Genomic DNA, 17,630 nt, shown 5'->3' on the forward strand with positions numbered 1-17,630 from the left:
CTCATTTTAAGAGAGGAAGCAAGTCTTCCTCAATTCCGAGGGACTGCCTATGATGATGTATTCATGATATGATGATGATGACTTTAGAAAGAGAGCCTGGGAAAGCTGCAGTCTTGTCTCCAGCATTCATTGTGGAAGTCTCCAGCAGAATTCACGATTTTCTGTGAAAGAAATCCTTCATCTCTACCAGTAATGGATTTTAAAAAATGGGTCAAACTGCGTCGCTGAAAATCCATCCATACCAACTTGGAAAACTAGCAAAGGCCTACCAACAGTTTCCAAAATGCTGGCACAACCCTAAAAAAACCTGATAGCTCAAAAAAGCCTTGACCGCAAGACTTATAACAGATGAAATGGCGGAGTGAGTTAGACAAAAAATACAGTGGGAACATAGGCTTCCCGTAAATAAACTGCAAATCTGACCAATATTTGATCACTTTTATTGCAGGAGATAAAAACTAACATGCACAGTTTTTAGCAGTGGTTGATGTGAGCGCTGAAAGCACAGGATTTATTACTTAGGGCCTTGGGACATGTCATCAGAAAACTTTGATTCCTGACACATTTTTGGTAATTCTCCCTTTACATAGAATGACATAGAATGTACAGCACAGAAACAGGCCATTCAGCCTAACCACTCGAGCCCCCTCTCAATTAACTCTATCAGCATAACCCTCTATTCCCTTCTCCCTCAGATGCTTGTCTAGCCTCCCTTAAATGTATCTAGACTATTCGCTTCAATCACTCCCTGTTCCACATTCGCAGCACTCTCTGGGTAAAGAAGTTTCTTCTGAATTCCTTATTTGATTTCTTGGTGACTATCCTTGTATTGATGGCCTGTCGTTTTGCTCTTCCCCACAAGTGGAAACACGCTCTGGGCTGGAAATTGCCCTTCGCCCCGATTGGGGGCGGTAACCTTCCGGGGCCAGGACTTCCTGTGCCGTATCCGGAAGTCCCGCCCCCAATGCGGAATTGGGCCGTATGCCGCTCAAAGCAAGCGAAGCGCTGTCTGTGGCGTTCTGCTTCCTTTGAGGAGCGTTCCCGGGGCGGCAGCATCTTGCTGAGTCCAGCGCTGCACTGAAGAGGCCAGCGTAGCGCTGAGGCGCCACAATTAATGGGGAGGACCACCATGCACTCTGCAGGCCCTTTGGTGACCACCATTGAGCCACCCAGGGATGCGATCGACTGGGCCAGCAGTGGGCACCCACCAAAACGGAGTGCCGGGCTGCATGATGGCGGCCCGGTCGATGTGAGGGCCGCCATTGTCGGATTATTGGGGACGGGGGGTGTGTTCGATGGCAGTCTGGGGGGGCTCAGATGGTGGTCTGGGGATCCCGATTGCAAGGGATGTGTCCAATGGTGGTTGAGGATGAGCCGACGGATTGCGGGGGTGGGGTATTTTACTGGGTAGTTTATTGGGCCTGGAGGAAGCACTCCTGCTCCTCCTGGCCCACTAACAGTGCTGTAAACGCAATTACCTCATGGATTCAGCCCTTCTCGCCCGCGTTCAGTTACCGAGTTTCAGCCGCCTGTGGTTAAAAGACCGCCCAAAGTGGAGGAAGAGCATCCGGGAAGGCGCTGAGCACCTCGGGTCTCGTTGCCGAGAACGTGCAGAATCCAAGCGCAGACAGCGGAAGGAGCGTGCGGCAAACCAGGTTCCCCACCCACCCTTTCCTTCAACCACTTCTGTCCCAACTGTGACAGAGACTGTAATTCCCGCGTTGGATTGTACAACCACCTGAGAACTCACTTTTAGGGCCCAAGTTTCCACATGATTCGCGCCTGATTTTTAGGAGCAACTGGTGGAGAACGGACTATTTTAGAAATCGCAATTCTCCACATTTTTTTTTCTGCAGTTCTAGTCAGGTAGAACAGTTCTACTTTGGAACAGAATTTTTTCTTCAAAAGGGGGCGTGTCCGCCCACTGACGCCTGATTTGAAAGTTTCCACAGTGAAAATGTACTCCAAACTAAAGTAGAATGGAGCCAGTGAAGATTTTTGTAGAACTGAAAAAACCTGTTCTACACATTAAAAAATCAGGCGCAGGTTACAAATTAGGCGTCCAGAACGAGGTGGGGGGGCAGGATAAATTCGACAATAAATCCTTATTTATACTTCTACAAATATTATACAAATAAATCCAACCTGAATAAACATTTATAAGCCAAGAAAAGATTAAATAACCCATCTTCCTACCTGTGTGAAAGTGCTTCAGCCAGGGAGAATTCTGCAGCCGTTCGTGCCGCTGAGCGGGAGGGGGAGAGAGAGAGAGAGGGGGAGAGAGAGAGAGAGAGGGGAGGGAGGGAGGGAGAGAGAGAGAGAGAGAGAGAGAGAGAGAGAGAGAGAGAGAGAGAGAGAGAGGGGGGGTGAGGGAGAGAGAGAGAGAGAGGTGGGGGGGAGGGAGAGAGAGAGGTGGGGGGGAGGGAGAGTTGAGAGAGAGGGGGGGGAGGGAGAGAGAGAGTGGGGGGGGAGGGAGAGAGAGAGTGGGGGGGGAGGGAGAGAGAGAGTGGGGGGGGAGGGAGAGAGAGAGTGGGGGCGGAGGGAGAGAGAGAGTGGGGGGGGAGGGAGAGAGAGAGGGAGAGAGTGGGGGGGGGAGGGAGAGAGTGGGGGGGGGAGGGAGAGAGGGGGGGGGGAGGGAGAGAGAGGGGGGGGGAGGGAGAGAGAGGGGGGGGGAGGGAGAGAGAGAGGGGGGGGAGGGAGAGAGGGGGGGGAGGGAGAGGGAGAGGGGAGGGAGAGGGGGGAGAGGGGGAGAGAGAGGGGCGTCGGGTCGGGGAACAGGAGCGCGGGTCAGGTCAGTCGGGGGGGGGGGAGCGGGTCTCGGGGCGGGGCGGGTGGCGGGGCGGGGGGGAGCAGGTGTCGGGGCGGGGTGGGGGGGGAGCGGGTGTCGGGTCTCGGGTCCGGGGGGGAGCGGGTCTCGGGTCCGGGGGGGGGGGGGTGGAGAGCGGGTCTCGGGTCCGGGGGGGGGGGGGGGGGCGGGGAGAGCGGGTCTCGGGTCGGGGGGAGCAGGTGTCGGGTCTCGGAGCGGGGGGAGCGGGTGTCGAGTCTCGGGTCGAGGGGAGCGGGTGTCTGGTCGGGATGGGGGGGGGAGCGGGTGTCTGGTCGGGATGGGGGGGAGCGGGTGTCGGGTCTCGGGTCCGGGGGGGAGCGGGTCTCGGGTCCGGGGGGGGTGTGGAGAGCGGGTCTCGGGTCCCGGGGGGGGGGGGGGCGGGGAGAGCGGGTCTCGGGTCGGGGGGAGCAGGTGTCGGGTCTCGGAGCGGGGGGAGCGGGTGTCGAGTCTCGGGTCGGGGGGAGCGGGTGTCTGGTCGGGGGGGGGGGTGGGGAGCGGGTCTCGGATCGGGGCGGGGGGGGGGAGCGGGTGTCGGGTCTCTGGTCCGGGAGGGGGGGAGCGGGGGTCGGGTCTCGGGGGCGGGGGGGAGCGAGTGTCAGGTCGGGTCTGGTCGGCGGGGGGGGGGAGCGGGTGTCGGGTCGGGGGGAGCGGGTCTCGGGTCTCGGGTGTCGGGGGGAGCGGGGGTCGGGTCTCGGGGGCGGGGGGGAGCGAGTGTCAGGTCGGGTCTGGTCGGCGGGGGGGGGAGCGGGGGTCGGGTCTCGGGGGCGGGGGGGAGCGAGTGTCGGGTGGGGAGCGGGGAGCGAGTGTCGGGTCTGGTCGGTCGGGGAGCAGGAGCTGGCCGTGGGAGGAGCCTCATTCACGCAGCCCCAGTGAGGCCATTGGGCCAGGGCTAGGGGCTGCGTGCTTCGGGCCCCTCCCACACAGTTCAGCGCCTGGAGCTACTGCACTTGCGTGCCCACTGTAGCGTGCATGTGCAGAGGTCCCGGCACTGTTTTCAGCGCAGGGACCTGGCTCCGCCCCCCCCACAGCTCGTGCTGACTGCGCCGAGAGCCAGAGGACCTGTAAGTAGGTGGAGAATACCGAGGATTTTTTTAGGCGCCGTTTTAGGCGCGAAAAACGGGCGCCCAGCTCGGAGGGGCGCCCGTTTTTTTTCTTGTGGAAACTTGGGCCCTTAGAGTGGAAGCCGGTCAATTTTGAGGGACTGCCTGTGATGATGACCGTTAAAAACAGAATCAATGTTACAATGAAGGCAGGCAGCCTTATTCTAATATTTAAATGACCAACCCAGTTCCCGCGAGCAGTTTGGTCGTCCACTCCTTGTCCCGCCTCCGTTAAAATTGGAAGTGGGCGGGTTCAAGACGAGTTCAGTTCCTGCCCCAGATTTGTTTCATTTTAACCTCTGACACGACCCCAACTCACCCTTGTTGAGGAATTAAGATTCAGCCCATAGGGCTGTCTGTAAGCATAAAACACTGGTAATTTGCATGTATGGAAATAGCCTGGGCGCAGACCCTGATGTGTTTTCCATGTAACAAGCCCTTGCACGTGGAAAAGACCCATAAAAGGTTCATCCTATTTCTATTAGATAATCTATTCTCACTGCACAGAAATAATGGGCAAACACTTACCTTCTTTGTCAGATGCTTGATGTAGAGGAGCTTAAGAATGCCTTTAATTAGAGGTGACAAATATTGGACCACTGTACAATGAAATAGGATATTATCCTACTGTCAATGTACAGTTAAAATTTGAGGAGTCCTTATTAATACTGCACAGGGGAATATACGATCTCAGCCTCGATGGCAAAATCCAAAAGAAAACAATGAAGTTAAAAGAAGCTTGTACTGAAGCGAGAGAGATGTAGTTATATAACGAATGAATGGAGGAGGAACAGCGGCAGGAATCTCATAAATCTTTGCTGTTGAGCCTTAATGAATTTTAGTACCAAAAGGAAAATATATGTAAAGGCTTATCTCTGAATCAGGTTGTCAGAATTCAGCAAGTACCAAAACTACAAAGGACATGATAGCATGAAATACTATTTCCGGACCTGTGACCTTTTCAGATGCTCAAGGAGCAGTGTGTATTTTCAGTTGGTTATTTCTGTCCGATGAACCTGTATCTACTCCTATTTTATGAATTTGCACTTCACAAATATTTACAGTGCAAGTGGCATTTGCTTAGAGATGAGAGAACATAAAGGCCAGGAAAGCAAATAAGTCACAATCAAAATGTGGGTGCAATATTCTATATAGAGTCATCTGCAAAATTGGTCGGTTAATGTTCTGTTTACCTAGATTTGCGTCACCTCTTCTCTCTCTCCCCCCGCGCCCCCCTCGAACAACAACACCCCCGCCACTGTCTCTGCACAAGCTTTTTCATGTATCCTAACCAGCAAGCATAGAAGCTACATTACAGTAGCTAATTCTGTCAGAATGGAGCCAGTATGATTTCGGGGAGTGTCATATGTTTCTCCTCACTACTTTGCGGTGACTCTTCACATGCTGGTTTCGAGCTTAAATGTTGTGACAGTTATCTGCTGTGTTTCGAGCTTTTCCCTTTCACTTTATTCCATATGACATTTCCTGATTTAACTCTTTCATTCTCCAGCTGTGCAGTAAACCATAGCTTTCAATTCTGAATAATCTGGACATTTTGCAGTTAGCATTTTCTGTGAGGGCACTTTCTAATGAAAATAAATTCTGTTTGTGGATGAGCTTAGCATTTTGTTATTTCCATGCCCAACTTCTGATTTTAAAACGATAGATTAAACTTAAGTATGTCAAAGGCTGATTAGTTGCTTGATCTGGAAATCTGGTATTCAAGAAAGGAGGGAGACAGAAAGCAGGAAACTATAGGCCAGTTAGCCTAACACCTGTCATTGGGAAAATGCTGGAATCCATTATTAAGGAAGTAGAAGCAGAACATTTAGAAAATCATAATACAATCAAGCAGAGTCAGCATGGTTTTTTGAAAGGGAAATTGTGTTTGACAAATTTATTAGAGTTCTTTGAGGATGTAACGAGCAGGGTGGATAAAAGGGAACCAGTAGATGTAGTGTATTTGGATTTCCAAATGGCTTTTGACAAGGTGCCACACAAAAGGTTACTTCACAAGAGCTCATGGTGTTGGGGGTAATATATTGACATGGATAGAGGATTGGCTAACTAACAGAAAACAGAGAGTCGGGATAAGTGGGTCATTTTCAGGTTGGCAAATTGTAACTAGTGCAGTGCCACAGGGGATCAATGCTGGGGCCTCAACTATTTACAATCTAAATTAATGACTTGGATGTAGGGAAATTTGCTGACGATACAAAGATAGGTGGGACAGCAAATTGTGAAGAGGACACAAAGAGTCTGCAAAGGGATATAGATCCCAAGTTTCCCCAGGAGTTGCTCCATTTTTTTGGAGCAACTAGATTTTTTTGTAGTAACTTACAAATTGCAATTCTCCCCATTTAAATTGCTCCAGTGTAAGTGAGTTAGTTAGTTTTTTTTTAGTTCCCTTTTTTTTTCAAAAGGGGGCGTTACCAGCCACTTACACCTGTTTTGACCCTTTAAGCAAGTTTAGCCAGCTAAAGTTTACTCCAAACTAAGTTAAGCCAGAGAAAGTGACCACTTTTGTACGTTCTGAAAAACCCTGCAGTGAATTAAGAGATCAGCGCAGGTTGCCTCCAAATTACAGTGTCATGATAGGAATGCTAGTTTTTTTTTAAATCGCTAGCTATCTTTAATAAAAAAATATGCTCCATTTAATCAAGCTAGATATTAAAGTACTAGAAAATCTTTGAAGATTCTTTTCTCCCCCTCCCCCCCCACCCCCCTGGGGCGGGATCAAAACTCTTCCCCCCCCCCCCCCCCCGGGCCCCCACCGGATCAAAACTCTTCCTTCCCCCGCGATCAAAACTCTTCCCCCCCCCCCCCTCCCCCCCCCCACCAACCTGTCTCTTGTAGCCCTCAGCGCGGGAAGGCAGTGGCTGGCCTGTGCGGCAGGCCACTCGGCCCGAGATAGGGGCAGCGAGCGTCGGCCCCTCCCACACAGCCTGCATCTCTCAAACTCAGATTCTGGGGGCTAGGAGCTACTGCGCATGCGCGCATGCACGCATACTCTAGCGCGCATGTGCAGAGGTCCCGGCACTGTTTTCAGTGCCAGGACCTGGCTCCGCCCCCGAATCCAGTTGCCACGCTACGCCACCATGGTGGAGAGGCTGGGGAGCAGCTAAACTTGGCCCGAAGATTTTTGCCGCCCTTGGAGTTCTACAAAAGCGGCGCACCTCAAGTGAGTGCGCCAGAAATCTGTACTGGCCAAATTTGGGCCCATAGATAGGTTAACTGAGTGTACTCCATCTGCCAAATATTTACCCAATGTGGGAAAATGTGAGGTTATCCACTTTGGTAGGAAGAATAGAAAAGCAAAATATTATTTAAATGGAGAGAGACGACAAAATGCTGCGATACAGAGGGATCTGGGTGTCTTCGTACATGAAACACAAAAAGTTAGTATGCAGGTACAGCAAGTAATTAGGCAGGCAAATGGAATGTTGGCCTTTATTGCAAGGGGTATGGAGTATAAAAGTAGGGAAGTCTTGCTACAAGTGTACAGGGTGTTGTTGAGACCACACCTAGAGTACTGCGTACAGTTTTGGTCTCCTTATTTAAGAAGGGATATGTCATGTAACCCACATGGTTACTATTTGTACTACTACAAGGTGTGCCAGCAGAGGGCACCACAGTGGGAGACTTGTAGGTTACCTGTACAGGTGTGCCAGGCCTAGTATAAAAGGCAGGCCACCAGGTGTGATGTTTGTTGTGTATGGAGAAAGAGTCAGACTGAACACTTAGCTCAAAGTAAAGTGTGACCTTAGTCTTTCATTGCAGGTCTCCAGAGTGCCTCTCCAACCTGTGAGGTCGTCTTAAATACCTGTGCTCCCAAGGAATTATGGGATCCCTTGGGACTCCAGAGGATAAGCCCTCTGGTGGCTGTACAGAGTAAATACAAGTCCACATATATAACAATCCTCACTCTGGAGTTATCAATAAAGGAATAAGATCACCACAGTTCAAGTCCAACACATTGCCTCGTGGAGTCACTATCAGAGCATCTAAATACATAATAATTGGCGACGAGATTACGGAACTTCACGCGAAAATGGCTACCCTCCGTATGTTGCAGCACTTTGTCGATGGTGATGATTGGGACGCCTTTGTGAAGAGGCTCGACCATTTCTTCACAGCAAATGACCTGACAGGTGACAATCCGGCCACACTGGTTGATAAACGCAGAGCTATCCTGCTCACCAGTTGTGGGCCCACTGTCTATGGCCGCGTCAGGGACTTGCTGCCACCAGCGAAGACAACAACCAAGACGTACGAGGAGCTTGTAACACTGATCCAAGAACAACTCACGCCCAAAGTGAGCATCCTCACAGCCAGACACCGGTTTTACACCCACCGACGGCCCAGGAAATTGCGAAATATGCTGCAGACCTCAGGAGGCTGGCGGCACCGTGTGATTTCGGCGACCACCTCACCGAAGCGCTGCGGGATATCTTTGTCATTGGAATCGGCCATGAGGGCCTTCTTCATAGGCTACTGTCTGCGGATACCACAGTCACACTGCAGATGGCCATCTCCGTGAGCCAAGCATTCATGACCTCGACCTGCGGCTCTAGGCAGATGATTCATCCTCGGGACTCAAACCCGGCGAGTGCTGCTTTTTAGACGCTGGACTGTAGAACATGAATCTTCTCGGGGAAGAAAGAACAGGCCCCCGAGTCCCTTAACTCGGAGTCCGCCGAGGGGGGCTAACCGAGTAGCTCCATGCTGGCGTTGCGGAGGGAATCACAGGGCTCACCAGTGCCGCTTTAAAGACTATGTGTGTAAAGGCTGCAGCACAAAGGGCCACCTCCAGCGAATGTGTAAAAGAAATATGACTCACTGTTGATGAAGAGTCTGCATATAGCCATGAATCCAGTGCAGATTATGAAACGACAGTCAGAGAGGCACTTCAGCCCCACGATGAGGTATATAGCATGTTTACCTGCACCACCGAGCATTCCCCGTTGAGGATGGAAGTCGAGATAAATGCCGTTCCAGTCTTCATGGAAGTGGACATGGGGGCGAGCCAGTCAGTAATGAATCAAGAAGCTTTTGAGAAGCTATGGGACAATCAGGCTGAACGACCCAAGTTGGTCCCGGATCAGGCAAAGCTGCGCACCTACACAGATGAACTTATCCCACATGTTGGTAGTGCGGATGTAAAGGTACTCCATGATGGCGCGGTGCACAAGTTAACTCTGTGGATTGTTGCAGGTGATGGACCAACGCTACTCGGAAGAAGGTGGATGGAGAAGATCCATTGGAGTTGGGAAGACTTCACCCCTCCAGCGATCGATGTCCTCCGCGCTCAGAGGCAAAGCAAGCCCTCGCCTGAGGGTGGACCCAGCACCAGAGAGCATACCAACACAGCAGCCGAGGCACAGACCGCTCAGCACGACTGCGTGGAGTTGATCCAGCTGAGACGACTACCAGGCTCTAGTGGCACGACTCCGGAGAAAGGAAATCGGATCCAAAAGCGACTTCCCAACTTCGGTGGCAGAACCCGGGGAGAAGAGGATCACAGCAGCCGACATCGTGGATGGAGGAAAGATGACGCCCAAACCACGAGGTGATACGCTGAAGAAAAAGATGGCGGCAGCCAGACCAAGAGGTGCAGCGCTGATGGAGCAACGCGTGGCACCAAACGGAGAAGAGGATTGGGGTAAAGATAGCAAGGCTCTCTTAAAGGAGGTCTACAACCTACCACACTTAAAGGGACAGTTCCACATTCTCAATCAATGTAATAGCAACGGCGAGTTAATGTAAAGCTTGCAATTGATGATCAGAATTTTATACATGTAATAAGCAAAGAAAAATTGCGTGATCGCGAACTGAGCTACAGGTTATTTACTATGAGTAATGAAACGTTGTGTGATGTAGGATTTCAACTGCATACGGTCAATGCAGCAGGCAGACACCCATCGGGAGCACAGGTCCAGCGAGCTACCCAATGTAGTAGCCTGCGTCCCTGGGACCAAAGTGATGCACCATGGAGCGTGGCCACAAGCAGCCAATACATACAAGCTGCAGAGCAAGCGATCTCAGGAGGGCAACGGCACCGGTATCGATACCCTGCCCCTGATCGGCTCCACCTCTCAGGCACCCAATGGCACCAACCGCCACGAGCCTGAAAGAGCAAACCGTGCTAAGGCACAGCCCCCAGACCCCATCGCCACCAAGGCCACACCCGGGAACGAAGGGTCAACCAGATAGAGCTAAGCCCAGAGCACAGTCAATGCATGAAGGCACTTTGCACTAAAGGCTTGGGGGAGAGTGATGTCATGTATCCTACATGGCTACTGCTTGTACTATCACAAGGTGTGCCATCAGAGGGCACCACAGTGGGAGACTTGTAGGTTACCTGTACAGGTGTGCCAGGCTTAGTATAAAAGGCAGGCCACCAGGTGTGATCCTCACTCTGGAGTTATCAATAAAGGACTAAGGTCACTACTGTTCAAGCACAACATATTGCCTCGTGGAGTCACTATCAGAGCATCTAAAGACATAACAGGATATACTTGCATTGGAGGCAGTTCAGAGAAGGTTCATTAGGTTGATTCCTGGGATGAAGGGGTTGTCTTATGGGGAAAGGTTGAGCAGGTTGGGCCTATACTCATTGGAGTTTAGAAGAATGAAAGGTGATCTTATTGAAACATACAAGATTCTGAAGGGTCTTGACAAGGTAGATGCTGAGAGGATGTTTCCTCTCACGGGGAAATCTAGAACGAGGGGGCATAGTTTCAGAATAAGGGGTCGCCCATTTAAGACGGAGATGAGGAGTAATTTCTTCTCCAGATGGTCGTGAATCTTTGGAATTCTTTACCCTAGAGAGCTGTGGAGGCTGAATATTTTCAAGGCTGAGATAGACAGATTGTTGAACTATAGGGGAGTTAAGGGTTATGGGGAACAGGCAGGAAAGTGGAGTTGAGGCCAAGATCAGATCAGCCATGATCTTAATGAATGGCAGAGCGGGCTCGAGGGACTGTATGGCCTACTCCTGCTCCTATTTCTTATGTTCTTACGTATTTAAAAGAGACTAAGTTTACCATTTCTACAATTGTATCTTTTCTCCAGCTGGGGTACCCAAGGTGACTTTACCAGCACACACCCACTTCCTGCAGTAAAGGTGAAACTCTTCACAGAGAGCACTGGCGTGTTGGCTTTGGAGGACAAAGAGCTTGGGCGGGTAAGTGCTTCTTACTTCCTGCAATGAATGATTTATGCCAATGAGACAGTGCCAAGTCTGTACTGATTGCATTTGGAGTCTGCTGCCAAAAAAGTGGTTTTCAATCTCTATAAGCCCACTCTCAACATATCACTGACCAAAGCTCCCTTGGAAAATAGCAAACAAGTCGAGCTGCTTTTATTTCTTAGGCTCTTAAAATATCTTGATTGGAAAACAATGGTGCATCTTGTATAAGGGACTGATCTGTGCTGAGATCAGTGTAATACTAAACATTGCAGCTGGCAGCCAGTAACTCTGCCACTCGCATGCTTGCCTGTTCATCCCCTAATACAAGCGTATACTACTCTGTGTCTGAGAGCCTTTCACTCATTACTTTGTGATTTGTCACACATCACCTGCTGAACCAGCCCACTTGATGAAATATCCCTGGCCTCATGCCGCCGATACCAGGAGAGATTTCCACCTGCCTCTGGCCCTGCCTGCACAACTGCAGTCCCATCTCTGCAATGCTAAAGGACATTGGAACATAATGCATAGAATCAATGTTGGCTCGATTTTAAGTCACTGTAAAACGTACCACTGTAATAAATGTTATGAATTGCAGCATAACATCATTGTAGAATTCAAGTAGCAATGTTTCAAACTTTCTGTGTTGACTAAACAAACAAGAAGCTGAAACTCCGATTTTAACTCGGTTGATGAGTGTTGCCCCGCTGGAATGAGGCCGGAATCATTTTAAGTCCCAGGCCTCTTGTCCATAGCGCTGATGAGTCGCCTGACCAATCCCAGCAGCAGTCAGTCCTTGGCCAGCAGGCAGGAGCAGGGTTTTGGGTGACAGCATGTTCTCATGTGAACAGACCCTGGGGTTTAAAAGTGGGGCAGCGTGCCATTCGCCTTTGCTTGCAGCACACTTTTGCTCCACGGCAATTAAACAGGCGTGTTTTGGGCAGTATCGGAAGCCCTCACTCCAGGCAGGCAAGGACCTCATAAATATGCAAAAGTCGAGGTCCTACAACATAAATCGGACTCCTGTGTGATTCTGACGCAGTTGAACGTCCGGTGCCCAGTGCCAGCCTCACCAGGAAAAACTGGCAGCAAGCAGAGCAGGTCCAGAAGAAGGCCAAGAAGATCTTTTATTTTAAATTGTGTTTCTGTGTGAGGCCAGGAGAAACAGGAGTGCTCCTCTGCGCCGTATAAGGAAACCTTGGCACTCCATTGCCCCGAAATTCCTTCCTCCGCTGACTGCTATCGTCTCTGGAGTTCCCCCAAAGTACTTAACCCCACCGCACACCCCATCCCAAAAGACAAGTAGTGATCATTTGGCAAATTCCAACCCACATATTAGAATTCTGTAACATTAACTAAAAAGGGAACAAGCAGCAAATGACAGTGAAGTTTTACCGTAAAAATTTAGAAGACAATCATTGGCAATTGTGGTTCCCAATATACTATGAAGATGATACATATTATAGTCAAGAATGAAAGCGAGTGTGTGAAGCATATATAGATAAAGGTTGAGATAGACAGAAAATGTAGAAATCAAGCAGAATGATGGGGAGAATTGAAACGGAATAGAAGAGTATTATATCCACGAGCAATGACATGGGTAGTCAATAAATGTTTTATGTACATCAAGTCTGTCGGCTATGTTGTGGTCATCAATGCCCCAAGCCAGTCATTTACGTTAAACAATGATAAAGCTGGAAATACACAGTATATTCATCAGCGTCATCTCATAGAATCATACAGCACATAAGGAGGCCATTCGGCCCATCGTGCCCGTGCCGGCTCTCTGACAGCTATCCAATTAGTCCCCTGCTCTTTCCCTGTAGCCCTGAAAAATATTCCGTTTTAAGTAGAGATCCACTTCTGTTTTGAAAGTTATGTATTGAAACTACTTCTATCACCCTTTCAGTCAATGCATTCCAGATCATCATAACTCGCTGAGTGAAAAACATTCTCCTATCTCCCCCTGGCATTTTTGCCAGTTATTTTAAATGTGTCCTCTGGTTACAGACCCTCCCAGTGGAAACCATTTCTCCCTATCTATTCTATCAAAACCCCTCATAATTTTTAACACCGCCATAAATCTCATTTTAACCTTCTCTGCTCTAAGGAAAACAGTCCCAGTTTCTCTACTCTCCACAGATAACTGAAACCCCTCATCTCTGGTATCATTCCAGTATAATCTCCTCTGTACCCTCTCCGAGGCCTTGCTGTTCTTCTTAAAGTGTGGTTCCCACAATTGGACACAACATTCTAGCTGAGGTCGAACCAGTGACCAGTATCTGAAACAGAAAATGGGTTAACTTGTCCATAAATGCACAAATACAAGTTAAAGAATTAGGACTGTTCTATCCAATGATGAGTAATAGACAGAAGGTGCTGCTCTTTGCTGTTGTAAATATTTAATATGCCAATTAGCAAGGCCAGGCTTGCATATATAATAAAGATCTGCAATCAGAAAGGAGTGGCATTATGGTGATTATATAATCTCTGATGAGTTGTCTGCACTGTCTGTTCTTGCTGTTTCAGAATCAGCAACAGATTATTCTCAAACAGGATACAAACGAACAGACACCCAGTCACCCAGTCACCAGCAGAGCCATCCAGTTACAGACATACCTATCCATTCACTGGGAAAGCCACCCAGACACAGTTAAAGCCACTCGTCACATAAAGTCACAGGCAGAGATCCCAGTACATCTATAATAGAGATAGCAATAACAAATAGAGAGAGACATCAGTACAGCTGTAAGGGATAGGTCAATAACAAGCAAAGATACCAATAACCGAGACATCAGTACAGTTGTAACAGAGATGCCGGTAACAGACAAATGCCGTTAATAGAGATACACATGATTACAATCACAGACAGAGGCAACAGAAGCAAACACAGAAAAAAATAATCTTGCATGTATAGACCACTTTTTCAGATCTCAGGGCGCCCCAAAGCACATTACAGCTAATAACGTACTTTTTGAAGGGTTGTCACTGTTGTAATGTAGGATACCAATAGAGCTGCCACAGAAATCCCAGTAATGAATGCCTCATGACCCTTCGGCTCACTCTAACTCAGAACCTGTACACTACGGTCATCATTGCGTACGCCCCAACCCTAGAAGCTACTGACAAGGCCAAAGAGGAATTCTACTCCAGCCTTGAACAATCCCTCTCCTGACTCCCAATGGGCGACAAGCTGATTCTCCTCGACGACTTTAATGCCAGAGTTGGAAAGGACACCGACCTCTGGAAAGGTGTGATTGGCAGGGAAGGGGTAGGAAAAACCAACTCCAATGGTATCCTCCGCCTGACGAAATGCTCAGAACATGGTCTTGTCAACAAGGCCTCATGGCAACACCGTCCGAGCGAGGGTCCGCAAGGACATCCGCATCACCAGGGCCATGACGAGCTGACGACTGCTGGACTGACCACCACCTAATCCCCTCTGTTATCTCCATCAACGTAGCCTTAAAACAGCAGGGGAACAGAAATGTTGCCGCTGAAAAAACGATGCTGAAGCTCTCAAAGACCGTGCAAACAAAGCCCTATTCATCCAACGCATCACAGCCAACGTGCGACTTCCAATGAACTGGAGCTGCAGAGTGTCCATAGTGCTCTGTCTGCCCTCCGGGCCATCATAATTGGCACCCGCGAAGAGACTCTTGGTTACTCTATCAGGAAGCATCAAGACTGATTCAATGAGAATGACCAGGAGATCCAGGAGCTAATAAACCGCAAATACAAGACATTCTTGAATCGGAAACAACATCACAAATCGAGAGAAAGAAAGCAGATGAATAGGCAACTGAAGGTCGAGGCCTTACAAAAAACTCGTGACCTAAAGAACAGATGGTGGGTGGAAAAAGCGCAGGCGATCCAGCATCCAGCCGACAATCATGATGTGCATGGATTTTTTAGCGCAGTTAAGACCACCTACGGCCCAAGCACTCAAGGTGATATTCCACTGAGAACCAAGAACGAAGAGGTACTCATCAAGGACGGAGGTGTGCTCATCACGGACAGAGAGGCAGTCAGTGCCTGCTGGAAGGAGCACTTCGAGGATCTCCTCAACCAAGACTCTGTCTTTGAAGTGAATGTCCTTGACTCCATCCCACAGCATGCTACCCGTCACCACCTCAGCACAATCCCAGCCCAGCATGAGGTTGAAAAGTCCATCTGACAACTGAAAAACAAGGCAGCAGATGGAATCCCCACTAAAGTACTAAAGCATGGCGGTGAATCCATGGCCTCGTTACCTTTATCTGGAAGGAGGCGAGCATGCCAGGGGATCTCGGAGATGCCGTAAACGTGACCATCTTCGAGAAAGGTGACCAGTTCGATTGCGGTAATTACAGAGGAGTTTTTCTGCTTTCGGCCACAAGAAAAGTTATCGCAAGAATCCTCCTCAATTGTGTCCTCCCAATGGCCGAAGAGCTCCTCCCAGAGTTGCAATGTGGATTCCGTCCACTAAGGGGCACAACGGACATGATCTTCACCGTGTGACAAATCCATGAAAAATGTAGGGAGCAACATTAATCTCTGTACATGGCCGCCTTTGACCTCACAAAGGCCTTCAACCGTGAGGGATTATGGAGTGTCCTTCTCAAATTTGTCTGACCTCAAAAATTTTTCACCATTCTCCGTCTGCTTCACGATGACATGCAAGCCGTGATGCTTGTCAACGGATCCACCACAGACCCAACACAAGTGCAGACCGGGGTCAAGCAAGGCTGTGTCATCGCACCAACACTCTTCTCAGTCTTCCTCATTGCAATGCTTCAAGCTTCCCGCTTGAGTGGAGATAATCTACAGGACAAACGGAAAACTGTTTAACCTCCGTCGCCTCCAGTCCAGATCCAAGGTTGCTCCAACCTCTGCCATTGAACTGCAGACGACCCTTGCGTTTGCGCACACTTGGAGGCCGAACTCCAAACAATCGTTGACACCTTCACGGAAGCGTACGAGGGTCTGGGCCTTATATTAGACATCCGTAAGACTCTACCAACCTGCCCCCGCCACACAGCACTGCCACCCGATTATCAAAATCCATGACGAGAACTTGAACAATGTGGACCAAGTTCTATACCTCGGGAGCCTACTGTCAGCAAGAACAGACATCGATGATGAAATCCAACACTGCCTTCAGTGTGCCAGTGCAGCCTTCGGTCATCTGAGGAAAAGAGTGTTCGAAGACCAGGATCACAAACCCGGCACCGTTCAATGTTCTACAGAGCAGCATTGATACCCGCCATACTATATGCTTCAGAGACATGGACTATGTATAGTCGGTACCTCAAAGCACTGGAGAAGTACTACTAACGTTGCCTCCGCAAAATCCTGCAAATCCACTGGGAGGATAGGCACGCCAACATCAGCGTTCTCTCTCAGGCCAACATCCCCAGCATCGAGGCATTGACCACACTCAACCAGCTCCGATGGATGGGTCACATTGTCCGCATGCCCGATGCTCCCGAAAGAAGCGCTCTACTCCGAGCTCCGTCACGACAAGCGAGTCCCAGGAGGGCAGAGAAAATGCTTCAAGGACACCCTCAAATCTTTCTTGGAAAAATGTAACATCCTCACCGCCTCTTGGGAATCCCTGGCCTAAGACCACTCAAAGTGGAGGAGAATCATCCGAGAAGGCACCGAACACTTCGAGTCTCTTCGCCGGGGGCACGCGGAAACCAAGCACAAACAGCGGAAGGAGCGTGTGACAAATCAAGCACACCATCCATCCGTCCCTCCAACCATCGTCCGCCCCACCTGTGACAGAGACTGTAGATCCCACATTGGTCTCATCAGTCACCTTAGAACTCATTTTAATGTGGAAGCAAGTTATCCTTGCCTCCGGGAACTGCTGAAGAAGAACAGAAACCCCAGTAACCGGCAGAGATGCCAATAACAGGCAGAGACATACGTATCGTCGTTTAATTTCTCTGCCAAATGCAAAGAAGAATTTCAGACAAACACCTTAATTATTTGTACCTGATACCTCACAGTCTAACTTCTGGACCCAGGACCCGAGTAAGATAAATACACAAATATAGCTACAACAGACATCACTAGTGGTGCAGTGTCGAGAATCTGAGACCGAGGCTGTTCCGGATTCTGGGCTTTTCCAGGACATTCGAGCGTCTTTGTGACGTCACAAATCCGGAAATACTCCAGCCCAGGTTCGGGTATTTCCGGATTTCGGAACGACAGAAAGGGGGGGGCGAACCCCAGCGTGGAGGAGGCGTTCGGATGTAAGAACATAAGAAATAGGAACCGGAGTAGGCCATTTCACCCCTCGAGTCTGCTCTGCCATTCAATAATTTCATGGCTGATCTGATCATCGACTCAGCTCCACTTCCCTGCCCGTTCCCCATAACCCTTTACTCTGTTATCGCTCAAAAATCTGTCTATCTCCGCCTTAATTGCAGTTTTGGTTTCCATATTTATGAAAGGATACACTTGCTTTGGAGGCAGTTCAGAGAAGGTTCACTAGGTTGATTCCGGGGATGAGGGGGTTGAC

At 49.6% G+C, this 17,630-nt stretch overlaps 1 protein-coding gene across 2 annotated transcripts in view; it reads left to right on the plus strand.

Annotated features, from left to right (window-relative positions):
• cadpsa (Ca2+-dependent activator protein for secretion a) overlaps positions 1-17,630 on the plus strand; it is a 603,717-nt gene that overhangs the window by 288,557 nt on the left and 297,530 nt on the right. For both annotated transcript variants that reach the window (XM_070894664.1, XM_070894665.1), the window contains exon 7: positions 11,002-11,113. In XM_070894664.1, the coding sequence (XP_070750765.1) occupies positions 11,002-11,113 (112 nt within the window). The remainder of the gene's footprint in view (positions 1-11,001; positions 11,114-17,630) is intronic.

Source organism: Pristiophorus japonicus, chromosome 12 (assembly GCF_044704955.1).
Source record: "Pristiophorus japonicus isolate sPriJap1 chromosome 12, sPriJap1.hap1, whole genome shotgun sequence".
In the NCBI taxonomy this organism is placed as follows: Eukaryota; Metazoa; Chordata; class Chondrichthyes; family Pristiophoridae; genus Pristiophorus; species Pristiophorus japonicus.